This window comes from Branchiostoma lanceolatum, chromosome 17, assembly GCF_035083965.1.
Source record: "Branchiostoma lanceolatum isolate klBraLanc5 chromosome 17, klBraLanc5.hap2, whole genome shotgun sequence".
Classification (NCBI taxonomy): domain Eukaryota; kingdom Metazoa; phylum Chordata; class Leptocardii; order Amphioxiformes; family Branchiostomatidae; genus Branchiostoma; species Branchiostoma lanceolatum.
The window spans coordinates 13,717,773-13,732,161 of record NC_089738.1 but is presented as its reverse complement, the minus strand read 5'-3'; the positions used below and the strand labels follow the sequence as shown (position 1 = coordinate 13,732,161).

The window sequence follows — 14,389 nt, the reverse complement described above, 5'->3', positions numbered from 1 at the left end:
GTTGCAGGGTAAATGTTCACTTTCTTGTCTGTCGTCATCTTTCACAATTGTGTTAAAATATGTATCATTGGATATCAATAAATAATCATAACTTGTGCTCTTTCCTGAAGAGATAATGTTTAATGATGTAAGGTTGTGGGGTACACTGTGACCCCGCATACATGTAGGCTTGTAATAAAGTTACCTTCAGTAGTCAGCTAGAAATGTGGTACTGAGATGATATATATGGTATAAGAACTTCCTCGTTCCATCTTTGACAGCCTTTCTGTCCGAGTTTCACTGACAGCATCATTTACAATCGATTTTCAAAAAGTGTCAGAATCTATGCAAGCATGACTGACCTTAAGTTATCAGTGATCCAAATTCCCCCATTTACAACTATTTGACTTAGATTTCACAAGAATAATCAAGGAGAAACTGTATGACAATGTTGGTGCATCTTCCTCAAAAAACAACAACAAAAATTCTTCCAAATGTAATGGTATACTGTAAAAAGGGAAATGTTTGCAGTAGTTTTATCTTTTGCGGTTTTTACTGTGAACTTAAAAACCGCAACAAAAATTTTTGTTCTGTCTTCTTCCCGCCTACCCACTTGTTTTAACTGTGAACTTAAAACCACAGCAATCCTTTGATTTTCTCCCTACCACAAAATCGAATCCCCACCAACATTTCCTCTTTTCCAGTATCCCTGCTGAATTCTTCCCACAAATGCAGACTTTCAACCTGTGGCAACTTTTCATCCGATACCTCCCCGTCTTCATGATCTTTCTACGTCCAAAGACTCCAAACCTTACTGTATTGCAGACCAACTGAATTGCAGTCCACCAGAGCTTGACTTGTAATGTAAGGCTACAACATATATCTTACTGTACAGTGTATGTTACAGCTCATGGTTCAAACCTTTAACTGACGTCTAAACATTCTGCTGTAAATATTGATGACATGGACACAATACCAGTGCTGATTGCAATTTGGAGGCAATGTAGTTTTTTTTGTTCATGAAATGACATGACACTGAAATCATCTACATGTGTATTGGATTTTCTGTGCTTAATATGAGTATGACATAGCACATGCACAAGCGTATGGGTAAAGTAAGAAAAAGAATTACGGCAAGAAATGGTACAGGTTTCATCTGAAATGTCTTAATGAATGAAAAGAAAAGCTGTACAAAACTTAAGTCCTCGCAAAAATTCATCACATATGCTTGTCTTCTACAGTTTTGTGCCAGCTATAATCAAGCTAGTTGGTTTAATGATAGAAGCTCTCCCTATCAGCTTTGACAGTCATTACAAAGGTGTCAAATTTCTGTCATGATTACCGTAAGACACATCAAACAAGAACTACAATCAAATGTCCATGAGGAGAAAAGCCACTAGTTCTTCCCAGTTTGGCCTACAAGGACATGTTACGACCCTCGAGACTGATCTTGACTGCCCGATCTGCCTTCAAAAGCTGCTTCCTGTCTCGGAACGTCTTAACATGCTTTTCCAAACGGGCGTCCTTCAGTGATGTTATGCCCTAGGGGTCAAAAACAAACAAAAACAGTTAGAGGAAGTGTCATATTTCTGCTGAGAGTGGCAATTTCGGGCTACGGATATAGCTCCGCCCCTTGATAGTTTACAAAATCACACATGCACAATGAAGGTGCATGGAAAACAAACAGAAATACAGTAAGACAAATTGCCACATTTCTGATCTAAGTGGCTCTTTCAGTCCATAGATATAGGTTGACAGTTGCCAAAATCACACATGCACAGTGAAAGTGCAAGATTGAAAAACAAAACAAAAATACAGTTAGACAAATTGCCATATTTCTGCTCTACATGTATACAAGTGGCAATTTTGAGGCATAGACATGGCCTCACCCCTCGGCAGTTGCCAAAATCACACATGCACAGCAATGGTCTATGATGTGCTAGTATACTGAGATGATATACTCAAATAATGTTCACATTTGCAATTGAATGCATGAGCTTAAGTCCCCAAAATGCTTTTTTGGAAGACCTAGTCTTGTATGGTATCCTGTGCACTTTCAACCAAACAACAATGATATTTCAGGCACAAGATATGGTCACGCAACGGTCAGTCCTCTGTTCAAGACCTGTTTTATAGGTCTTGCAATGAAACATGGAAGCATCAATACTGTAAACGTAAAAGTTAAGTGCTTCCATTTATGGGTGACAAAGGCACTCATAGGATAATGGCTGATATGCAAACGTAAAAGATACAATTCTACAACAGACGGCACACTTCAAACCAGAGAAATAAAAAAGCCTTCTTTCAACACTCAAAACTGAGGAAAAAAAATTCTTCAAATAAAACTTGTGGTTTCAAACTTAAGTCCCAAAAGTATTTCCGAAAAGAGTTAGATTAGAATGAAGAATTTTAATTGTGTTCGTCTGTTGTATCACACCAGTATCTATTACTCACAAATCACCTTCCTAACCACACAAGGCCCTGTACACAGACTAAAGGGTCATCTTGTTGCCCTGAATGCTGATGCCAACGGCACGCTGGATCTTCAATTTGGCCTTTCTCTCGCGGAGTGTCTTCATGTGTTTCTCCAGACGAGCGTCCTTCGTCTTGGTGAAACCCTGGTAGGAGACCATGGAGAAACTCTCGTGTGGGTTAAGAAAAGATGACAAGGCTTTGAGCAGGGATGCAACGCAAGTAACACTTTTAAGGTTATGACACGAGAACTGTTTCATTCTTTTCTGTGGACATGTTGATTCTTGTTAGAGTCTTATCTAGGACCAGTAGTGGTGAAGTCTCCTTTTTGGAAACGTACACACTATATTTGCAGCAAAGTTTTTAACAGTAATATCATACAGAAATGTCTGTTTTCATATTTTTTCTGAAGCCAAAAGTCAAATTTACGAAGAGTTTAATATATTTATTTTCCTTTCGCTAATGATAATAAAATGCTAATGAATTTTCTCGGAAGAGAAAAGTAAGAAATGTTTTGACTTCATAAACTTTCCAACCAGTACCTTAATACCTGCTATTGGTGAATGAAGATTTTATTTTCCAACAGCTTATTATATCATTATTGAAGAAACAGTTGTTGCAATGATTGTGTAAACTTACTGTTGCATCCATTCAAAAGAGGCAAGTCACATAAGACAGACTAGGGATGTGTACCTAAACGTAACATCAGGTACTGGTACAGAGACTTTTAAAAGTACGGTGCTGATTTCAACAACGTTTGTATCTTTTCCCAGTGCTAAATTTTCATCTACAATATAAGTCAAAAACTTTGTAAAACTTGAGTGTAAGTCAGTAAGTCAGTTCAGGTGCAGGACCGGTACATTAATGTTCTTGTATTTTGGACCTGGACCTGAATGATTTCATGGTACTGTACAGGTACTGGGTATCACTCAGTACACATCCCTAAGACGGACAGTTACAACATGTCCTACGTATGACATGCAACTATTTCCGTTTTCCAAGCCAGTTGTTAAGTCGCCACACACCACACTCTAGACAATCCAGTGGTATGAAAAAAAATCAGGTTACGAAAGGAAAATAGATTAGTGTTATGCACAACAGCAAACCACACTACTCTTTTCACCCACCCACATAACAATGTATGGTAAAATGCACCACTGGGACCAAATGCCCCAAAGCAGAAAAAAGGTGTCAATACATGTCAATATGTGAACATATTAAATCAGAAACTGCACAATCATATTCAATAACAAAGATTTCTCAACCACTCCAAAGGCAAGCCATGCCTGTGAATATAGTCAAAACTGCCTAAGAAGACCACCCAGGGGACCGATTGAATCTGGTCTATGTGGACAGGTGGTCACCATAGACAGGATTCTTAATGCTTGTGTCGACAGGAAAAATAATCCAATATACCACAAAAAGTGGTCACATTGACCAAGCAGTCTTTATGTAGAAATCGTCACTTGTACAGGTTTGACTGTTAATCGGTGTTAAAGCAAAGAATTGGAAAAAAACAAAACCAAGCAAGAAGAAGAAAAGAATCCATACAACAGTGTGCAAACATCATCCCAATCCCAAGTGAAAACCTTACCATTTCCACGGATGTGAAACTACTAGAAATCTACACAGTGGCACGGAAACATCCACCACAGAGGGGGAGGGGAACAACACAAAAAAATTGTGAATCAACACAAGTGATGTGAACAATACATCAAATGCCATTCTAAACTGTGAAATGAGTCACAATGGGAATATCAACAAAGTCAGAGAAAGACGGATGACGGAAAAGAAAGGAAGGAGGGGGAAGAAATTGAGAAAAGAAGAAAACTAGAAAGGGGAATTTCAACCTATCGCAAAATAATTTTTTCAGGGCTGTATTCAGAAACACAACATTACTTTTTGTAGACCTAAGGAAGGAATGACTACTAACAGTTGTCTCTGCATCCTTGTCAGTCAGACTGACAACCAAGGATGCAGAGACAACTATAGCAGTCCTTCACTTCACAGGTTTGTATAATCTCTATTTCTAAATGAAAGACAAGCGTGTTGAAGTTTACCTTGTTTCTACGTTTCTGTTCCCTCTCCTGGTCTTCGCTCATTTCCTTCTCAGTGTTCCATTTCGGCCTGACCACGTAGTCCCGGTTGGACGGCATGGGAACGCGCGCACGGGCACACCAGCCCGGATCTCCAGGCTTCACAGGGCTGGTTAGGGGAAACATGTCATGTTAGCCTGGTCATCATACTGTGTTGCCAGCCTAGGCACCTCTCACGCTCTTTTTTATTGCCTCACATTTGATTTTGTTTGTTACTGTCTATCAATTGTAGATGTCTTGTATCACATTTGATTTTGTTCATAACCGTCTAGTCTATCAATTGTATGTGTTTTGTTCCTTGTATCTTGATTTTAATGTATTCAATGTGAATGGACTCCAGGAAGAATAGTGTAAGATTTGTAATTATTGACCACTAATGGAGATCAGAATAAAACAAACAAACATACCATGGCAAAGACCCATAAACCACCTACACATGTACACCAATGTTGTGCCACAATACTGTGCCCTTGGAAAAGCATTTTAGTTACACCTATGTCCTCACTTAACTAAGGTGAAAATGAGAACCATGGGATGGTCAATATATCTTGACCTAGCTCAAGGAAAAGCTTGTCTTCAACTGGTTGTGAAAAGATGCTATATTTATCATACATGTACATGTATACTGGTTCAATATTACAATAGATCTGTCACTGTCTTCAGAGAACACAGACTTACCCCTGTGCTGTAGCCATCTCCATGTCCATACTCCTCCTGGGCTCATCTGCAGCACTGTTCAACATACAAATCTTGTATTAATGCTTAGCAAACATCCATCCAAACAAAGTTGCAAAAAATGCCCCTGCAGTTCCAGAGCAAGTCACAAGCTACCTGCCACCAAAAAATCAAGACCATAGCACGTCCAGGTCAAAAGAAAAAAAAAAGAGATCTGCTGCAGTACCAAGGTCACATACTAAAGGGTCCAAAATCAACTATGACCTTCATCTTCCCAAAACCTACCCACATAGCAAATATCTTCAAAATGGTTCTTGAGTTATGTTGATTACAAAAATCCAGAAACACAAACAAACACACACAGACACATACACACCCAAAACAATATCTCCATTTTCCATGGAGATAATAACAGTCCCTACCTGCTCATTCTCCTTCTCTTGGGCATCTGCTCCATGTCTCTCTGCTCCCTCTCTTCTCGACTCATGGACTTGAAGTTGGAGTTCAGCCCAAAGATAGGCCGTGACCATTCGTCTGCAAAGTAATAAGAAAATTCCACTAAGGGCTCATTTCAACAGTCAGAATCACAATCATTCTTCTTCAGAACACCCTTGCTTTAAGGTATTTTTTATGCCCCCCCCCCCCTTTCATTAAAAACCACTTGAATGGTAAAGTAAAAAAGGTAAAGGTCTTGTAGCCTTTATGAGGTCCTAGGGTCAGTAGGTTATTAATCCATGTATTGGATCTGTCTCCTTCCATGCACCATGTGTACATTTTTATCTCCCAAAACTCAGTTATGTACCCCATTACACCTGGGTGGAGTGAGGCCAAATGTTGTGCAAAGTGCCTTTCCCAAGGAAACATTTAGTCAGGAATCGAACCTGTGACCTCTCGATCCTGTCTCCGCTAGGCCATTGATGTCATTGACAGTGGAATGAAAGATGTTGTACTTACTGATTCTTTAGTCTTTATTAAATATTGCAACAAGACAATACACAGTGAAGTGCCAGGCAGACTAGCTGGTGTTGCAGACCACTCAACACTACAATTTTTATTTTTCTATGTTTCTTTCTTAACGAACTCACTCAGTGCAAGGCCATAGGGGGCCACTCATCTAAGCACTGAACTAATTGTTACTGAAGCAGCATTTCTTCACCCTAGGTCAGAAACATCAATGCTCGAGACAAGCATGACTTCACTGACCCATTAGGAGAAGCATTGGTTATGAAGGCTGCTTGGGAATTACACTGAATGCAACAATTATACACTAAGGCAATTCATAGAATGACACTTACTGATGAGTTTGCCTGCCCTCTCCTTGTTGTTCCTGGTCTCCTTGGGATGTTTGTAAAGGTACATGACGGAACGGCCGATTCCGCTGGACTTCAGACTCTCCTGGCTGCACGGTGGGAACTGGGGGGAGGGGGGCAAAAAACAAACACCATTAGTACATGTATACCAAGACTGATAATGATGTAATTTGGTGGTTATTTTATCTTTTTTTTACAAAAGCAAGATTTTCTGACTTGAAGGGAAATATCCAAACATGTGCTTTCTCTAAATGCCCTTTGAGTTTGAGTCAAGTTAGAACTTCTCAGTATTCACACATTGGTGTGATAACCAGGAGTGATGGTATTGGATAACGTAGATGTGAGACCCTAAAATGACAGTATTTTTACCTTCCCCTTAATGCCTCACCCAATAACCAATACAAATTTGGTGCCAAACAGCTGTCTTAGCAGACTGAAGGTTAGAACACAGGAGATTTGTTGTTGTTCACCTTGTAGTACAGTAGTACCTAATGATTCTCTTGCTGCTTCAGTAACTGAGTATATTTTTAAAGGGAGGGGTTACTAGTCCTTCCCCTCTGACATGCTGGAGCCACCTCCTCCAACATGGGACCCCCATTTTACGTCCCTTCCGTAAGATGGGTGTAACCACAACCAAGATGCGCTGACCCAAGATTGAAACGGGGTGTCACAGTTACCAACTCATTGGAACCAGGAGCTGCTACCAGTTAAGCTACTGGGACAGGGAGTAAAACTTACGTCTTGTAATATTTTCAACATCTCCTCTCTTATATGCAGGTGAGGCAAGCTGCGGTCTGGAAGGGGGGACAACCAGTCCTGTGGGGAAGAACAGACAGATTAATGAAGATTAGACCTTTACTGTACATATCTGCCCCATTGAGCAGTATTGGTCACAACAAATGCATAATTTATTATTGCTGTATAGACAAAAAGTTTATCTTTACTTCAGAGGGTCTTTATTTGTTTTGCACAACTAGCAAACCGCCTTTAGGTGTAACATACATTTTTTACAGTATGTCCAGACTGATAGGTTTGATCCACACACACCAGGAAGGACCCCTAGTGTTTGGATACGTATTGTGGGATCATTAACATGCTCGAGGTGTGGTTCTCCTCGAACACAGGACCTTTGGCTTAATGTCCCGTTTGACAGGACATCTCTAGCCACAGCTAGGTACTCATTTTTTACCTGAGTCAAGTGAGGAAATAGGTGATAAGTGCCTTTCCCAAGGGCAAAACATTGGGGCCTGCTAGGGATTCAAACCAGAACCTTTTAGAGAACAATTAAACCACAAGATCACCTTACAACCACAAACAAGCAAAATTCCAGTCCTATAATGATTACTTTCACTCAAAATATGATCATATCTGTACTGAAAATATTCTTACCGTGATGACAGGAAGCATACCACAGTCCAAGATGGCTTCCTGTAGGTCTTTCCTGGGGACGGGGTAAAAACATACTGTTATAACCACAAATTGAATGGGTGTGGCCATATACTCTAATTTGTGTCTTTCCTTAATGTTGCACTGGTATGATGCGGCAGAATTTGTTGTTAGTTGTAGTACGATTTTGATGTCATAGAATTTTCAAATATGTTGTGACAAAACTAATCCTTAACAAGGATCTAAGACAGCCTTTTCCATAACGGGACAGCTGAATCTTGTCAGACAAATGCAAGACTTTCCAAGGAATGCCAGCATTTTGCGATTATACGATGATCGGGCAAAAAATGGGACCACCGGTAGGGATATTTCAAGAAGGGCTTGCTTAACCTTCTCCCTGCTGCCTAACCTCATAACCAATAGGTAATTGGTAGCCAAATGGCTACTCCAGTGTGCGAAAGGTTAAACACATTTCAGGACTCACTTCCTGAGGGTCTGCATGACGCTGGGTAGCATCTTCAGCTTCCTGACGGCTGGCTGGCGGTTCTGGTTCAGCACACGGTCCTCCTGTCAATCAAACAATTTCATCAGCTAGATGCCATTTTAGAAATCTTCCGGAATATTTTGTCATCAATCAAAGGTTTACACATCGTCATTTTCGTTTTTAGACAACGTAAATACTTGAAGATAATTTATAAAAGTTTTTTTTCCCTTTTAAAAGTTTAAAAATTGTTACTTGTCTTCTGTTTCCCTTTGGTGAAAATCTTGCTGCAGGCATTTACAAGTCTTACGGCTACAATAACATCAGGATCTTTTTACAGAAAGCACACTGTATTTCAGGACAAGACAATTTGTATAGACATCTTGAAATTGGGAAACAGTACAGAAGAAATGAAAAGGAAGGAAGGAGAGAGAGACTGAACGAAAGAAAGAAATAACGGAAGAAAACAACATACATCAATTGCTGCCTTCATCTTGTTGATGAGCGCAACAATGAGGTCGTCACAGTCGTTGATGAGGTCGTGGTCTTTACGTTTCCTCCGGGCGGCCTTGTTCAACGCTTTCCTCTTCTGCAGCATGACGTCGAAGTCTGATACCATGTCCCTAATGACGACAGGAATTCAAGGCATGGTGGGTTACATGTATGAAGCAATTATTCAATGTACACCTATGTGCATGAAACAAAACATAGAAGCTTGTCCACTTAAGGTTAAAATGTGTCAAAGTACCATTCAGAGAATGCAAGTTAAACCTGCATAAGGCATAAGGTGTCTCAAGGAAATACATGTCTTGAAAAGCTAAAACTTTAAAGATAAATTGAAACCCTTCTGACACCTTTTGATGTATAGGCAGTGCCCATCTCTATAGCTTCTATGGCCTTTGGGCCACACAGTTGTGCATACACTTACAATGAAGCATGTGTGGGCTCTATCACTTATTTTTTCAGTTTGTCCCTCTAAAAATATATAAGAACTCACGGTTTGTCAGACGGTCTGTCGTCGTCGGAATCTGACGACTCAGCGGCGGGAACAGCCGCCTGTTCTGACTCCGCCCCTGTCACGCCCTCATCATCACTGTCTGACAGGACTGCAAGTGACACAAAATATGCAATTTAGTCTTGTGGGTGGGCTTTAGAAAAAAAGTTTGAGAACCTCATTTTGGTTTATCATATCATATGCACTGTACAGATAATCAGAATTCTTATTTAGTGCCCTTTACAATGTTTTACCATTTGTTATGATCATACATTTATGACTGGAGGGACCAGGGCTACTTACATGTGTATCTGAGTTGGTAGTGAAAGAAAATACATGTGATAAAGTCATAATAGAGATATGATTGATCAAATCCAAGTTTATGAGCTTTTTGTGCTGAGCTTATAAAGTCAAACCATTATAGAATGCCTTGTGTGTGTAAGTACTTGTACATGTTGAGGATGGACTTACTTCCTGATGATTTCTGCACCTCTGGAACAGTTCCCTCAACTTCAGCTTCACCAAAACCCTGGAAAATAACCATTATCTTCAGCACAAATACACAACTTACAACAATGTTGTACAACATAGCTTCTTTCGACCGCTTCAAACTGACATTGTGTGTTGATAGTAAGCTGGACCCAATAGTGCCCATCACTAAACAGAAAAAAATAAAGTGTACACAAAGAATAGACAAGCTGGCTCAATGAATAGCCATCACTTTTAGTCAAATGTACAATTAAGAGCATGCAAACATACAACATATGAAAGTATGCTATTCAGACCACAAATACCGTAAAAGGGGAAATATTTGCAGGCATTTAATTTTGGGATCGGGAAAAAAGGGTTCACGGTGAAGAGGTCACTGCTAAAACTGCAAACATAAAATCCCCATGAACATTTCTCCTACTAGTACTACAGTAAGAAAATGTCTTTACCTCAAATTCTTCATCCTCATCACTGTCACCGAAGATGTCTGCGATGAGGTCGCCGACGTCCTTGTCTTCATCGTCGCTGTCCTTCTCCACATCCTCATCATCACTTCCTCCTCCCATCTTCTCATCATCATCATCATCATCTGATACAACCACCTGTGGACAACCAGAAGGTCAAAGGTCACAGCCAGCTTCAAAACTTACAAGGTCAAAACATTGAAAACTGTCACCAAGAAGGTTAGGTTTATAGACAAAATCACATCCGAAATGGTATTTGTTTTTTGTGTAGGTGTTGGTAACATGAAGGTCAAGATCAAATATAACTTTATCCTAGCAGCTTTCAATGATATAGCAGCAGAACTTCTGTTCTTTGTACATCTTGTGAATGTTTCCTGGGACAAGTAGAATTACATCAAAGCAAACAAGGCCAAAGATTACAGTACCTTTTTCTTTGTCTGTTGATTTGAGTCGGAATCTTCATCAGAAGAGAGGGCCTTTCTTTGTACAGGCTGTGCGTCTTCATCATCATCGTCTGATAATACAGCTGCTCTCTTGCCTGAAAAAGTCAAGGTTCAAGTTTGTCATGTTTTAAAAGTGCATTTATAACAGGAGTTACTATACTGGTACAGTGTAGTTGTGTCCTGTAGCACTTTATCAAAGCGAAGCCTAGGAAAAGGTGTTTACAGTTACCCAACTGACCCTAGCCTTTTTTGGGTGGATTGCTGGCAAGGGACATGATTTTTGATCTGACATGATCTGAGTGATAAAATTCAAAACAGACTTCCTGTATTTCAATCTCTGTTAACAGATTAAGGCTTTGAACAGTTGATGTTCCGTCCTACCTTTTCTGGGTGAAAGGTTCTCTCCTTCATCACCAGATTCTGCATCACTCCCCTTTTCACGAGGAGTGTCCTCTCTCGTTCTGTTCTCCCCTTCCTCATCACTGCTGTCGTCCATCACTCTTACCCTCCTTCTGTTTGGAACCTCCTCTTTTTCTTCTTCTCCCTCGCTCCTGTCATTCTGAACTCCTTGCTCTGCTGGGTCCATCTGTTCATCTGCCTGTTCCTGGGGTCCTGGGCTACTCCCAGCACTCCTCTGTCCGTCCTGTGCACCAGGACTGTATCTATCATCACCGTCTCCTGTTTGATCTTTGTCGTTATCTATTTCTCTATCCTCATTGTTGTTCTCTGCTTCAACATCACTGCCCTGTTCCATCCCTCCCTCAGGACCAGACTCTATGTGCTCAACACCATCACCGACTGCCTCCCTGTCTTCATCTTCAGCGTCGCTCTGCTCAAAAGCGTTGTCATTTCCGTCCTCCATGTTGTTTTCTTCTTCGTTCGGAGCTTGATCAGCATCGTCACCACTCACCGAGCCACGCGGGCTGCCCGCAGATATCGGGCTGCCGGCAGGCGACTGGGGGCTTGCAGGTGACTGGGGGTCACCCGCAGGGGACTGGGGGCTACCCATTGGTGACTGTGGACTAGCAGGTGATTGGGGACTACCTGCGGGTGACTGGGGGCTTGCAGGTGATTGTGGACTACCGGCGGGTGATTGTGGACTTGCAGGTGACTGAGGGCTTCCCATAGGAGACTGGGGGCTAGCAGGAGACTGGGGGCTAGCAGCAGGAGACTGGGGGCTAGCAGGAGACTGGGGGCTAGCAGCAGGAGACTGTGGACTTGCAGGGGACTGTGGGCTACCTGCAGGGGACTGTGGGCTTGCAGGTGATTGTGGGCTTCCCATCGGAGACTGGGGGCTAGCGGGAGGTGACTGCGGACTTGCGGGTGACTGTGGGCTACCTGCGGGTGACTGTGGGTCTTCATCAGGTGACTGGGGGCTACCTGGAGACATGGGACTTGCCGGTGGGGACGCAACAGATCCGGGTGACCCAGGAGCGCTTCCGCCCGACTGTGGACTGCCCGCACCTGACTGATAGCTGCCTGCCGGTGACTGGGGACTGCCAGGTGCACTTTCAGCTGAAATGGGGCTACCAGCAGGTGAGACAGGGCTGTCTGGAGGAGACTGGGGAGGAGACATGGGCGACTGGGGAGGGGACTCTGGGCCAACTCCACCCGACTCAGCCGGGGACAGGGGACTTCCAGGTGGGGACTCGGGACTGGCAGGTGGCGACAGCTGACCGCCTGCCTCCTCAGGCTCTGATTGGATCTCCCCGTCCTACACGATTCAAACACATGGAGAAAATGCTGTTAGTCAGAGCCTGCCTGGTGTTGAAGTGGGAGGACTGATGGGATCTCCAAGCAGATGTTGGGGTAGAAAATTGTGCAGCAGCAGTTAGGGAAGACTTGCCAGTCAGAAAACATTACCATTTTGCCCCCCAACATCTGCTTTGAGAATATCAAGGAGAGACACAACTTGGGAAATTTGAATGAATGACCATCAAAATGATGGCCCAACACACATACTATTCTATGTGCATTATTTACTCCTGCAGTACTTGTGTCAAGTGTGCTATACCATGACGATTCCGAGACAACTCGGCCCCTGGGACAACTCGGCCCCTAGCCATTCAGGACAACTCGGCACCAAGCTCAGGACAACTCGGCACCTATTACTCAGTGCATGATAAGTGTATTTGGGGCTCGAAGAATGACAATTCTACCGATCTGACAGGCTGATAAGTGGAACAAGAATTTTAAGAAACTGAACTCAGTCCATACATAAGCATTTTTGTATTTCCGTAAGTCTCAAACGTTGCAAGACCGTCAAAAACATGTTGCGGGCCGGCGCGGCGACGCCATTTTGTTTGTTATTTTCGACGCTCTTTCACGAACTCGCTACGCTTAGTTATGTTCTGTTATGAAAGTGGTTATAACTTATAACAGATGAAACTAAATGTATAGCAGTTCATTCTGTTTTGTCGGTCAAAGATTTTAACAGTTTGTAGGTTTTCAAAACGCGTCGAGACAACCGAGATGATAAAACTTCCTTATTCATATTCAAACCAAGGAGGTTAAAATAGGACCTCCTTGTTCAAACTATCAAAGCGTTCCGGGGAAATAACCTGCAGAGTTTTACAATTTCCTATCTTTTTTAGACGAAATGTTTGGCAGTTAAACATGCTTTATACCTCATGTGGATTTTAAAAACTTCCTGTTCTGTTTGCTGATCTATGTCAGTTTTGAGGTTCGGTGCCGAGTTGTCCTGAGCTAGGGGCCGAGTTGTCCCGAATGGCTAGGGGCCGAGTTGTCCCAGGGGCCGAGTTGTCCTGATACCTACCATGACATGAGGCAGAGCCATGGGTAAGATTTTCAGTGTTCTATGTATAAAATCAGAAAAGCCAAGGAGAACAGATTTAGGTTGTTGACAGAAATTATGAAGAGACTGCCAACACTGACCTCTGCATCTGACTCCCCACCACTCATGGCTTCAGGAGAGCCTGGACCCTCGTTGCCACCTGGAAATAAAACGGCAAGCACAAAAATCTTAGAATTTCTTTTGTTGAAAGGTCCTAGATCATGGCGTATACATTTTCTGTTGTGTATAGTACACATCGGCTGCTGTAACGTAGTAACATCTACTTTATCAGGGAAACATTTATCAGAAACTCTACTTTCAGGCAGAAGTTTCACGTGCATCTAAAACGAACGTGATCGAAAAGACGCAGCACTTCTGTTTTTGTTATCGCCATGCTGTGGCAAAGTTGTCGCAGTTCGGAGTAAAAAATAAGAGTTTTAACTGCGCTATTTCCACTCACTATGGTTGTCATCAGAGTCAAACTCGGCCTCCATCCCAGTAAGAGGGCGCTGAAATCAGGAGAATCCCCAGAAATCTTGATGATTTCAGGAAAATCTGCGATGGTTTTCACTTTTAAGTTTACAAAACCAAGATGGCGGATTGAATTCAAACTGCGCATGTGTGATGATAACTGCACTTGCGAAAAATCTCGCCAGTCAGCGCTGCTGAACAAAGTACATGTACTGTAATTGTTCTGACATAATATTCAGCTCAACGTTATAAAGTAACAGTTAGTTATTTTAGTAAGGTAAAATATGAAATGTAAAAAAAAATCTATATTTATCAGATGTATATATTGTGACTAG

At 42.0% G+C, this 14,389-nt stretch overlaps 1 protein-coding gene across 3 annotated transcripts; it reads right to left on the bottom strand.

Annotated features, from left to right (window-relative positions):
• Positions 1 to 100: 100 nt before the first annotated feature.
• Positions 101 to 14,211, bottom strand: LOC136423176 (protein IWS1 homolog). 3 transcript variants are annotated; one of them, XM_066411233.1, is made up of 18 exons: positions 14,044 to 14,211; positions 13,685 to 13,743; positions 11,171 to 12,503; positions 10,772 to 10,884; positions 10,332 to 10,484; positions 9,865 to 9,922; positions 9,397 to 9,505; positions 8,875 to 9,022; positions 8,403 to 8,485; positions 7,922 to 7,973; positions 7,271 to 7,348; positions 6,518 to 6,635; positions 5,645 to 5,756; positions 5,226 to 5,279; positions 4,512 to 4,656; positions 4,046 to 4,075; positions 2,441 to 2,597; positions 1,408 to 1,521 (listed from the first exon to the last, which is right to left on the bottom strand). In XM_066411233.1, exons 1-17 carry the CDS (start codon positions 14,075 to 14,077, stop codon positions 2,472 to 2,474), a joined length of 2,805 nt encoding a protein of 934 aa, XP_066267330.1. In that variant the 5' UTR covers positions 14,078 to 14,211; the 3' UTR covers positions 1,408 to 1,521; positions 2,441 to 2,471. The 3 variants fall into 3 exon arrangements, with proteins under 3 accessions (XP_066267331.1, XP_066267330.1, XP_066267332.1); XM_066411235.1 differs by lacking the exon at positions 4,046 to 4,075; XM_066411234.1 differs by lacking the exons at positions 2,441 to 2,597; positions 4,046 to 4,075 and having other exon boundaries at positions 101 to 1,521; positions 14,044 to 14,210.
• Positions 14,212 to 14,389: the final 178 nt, after the last annotated feature.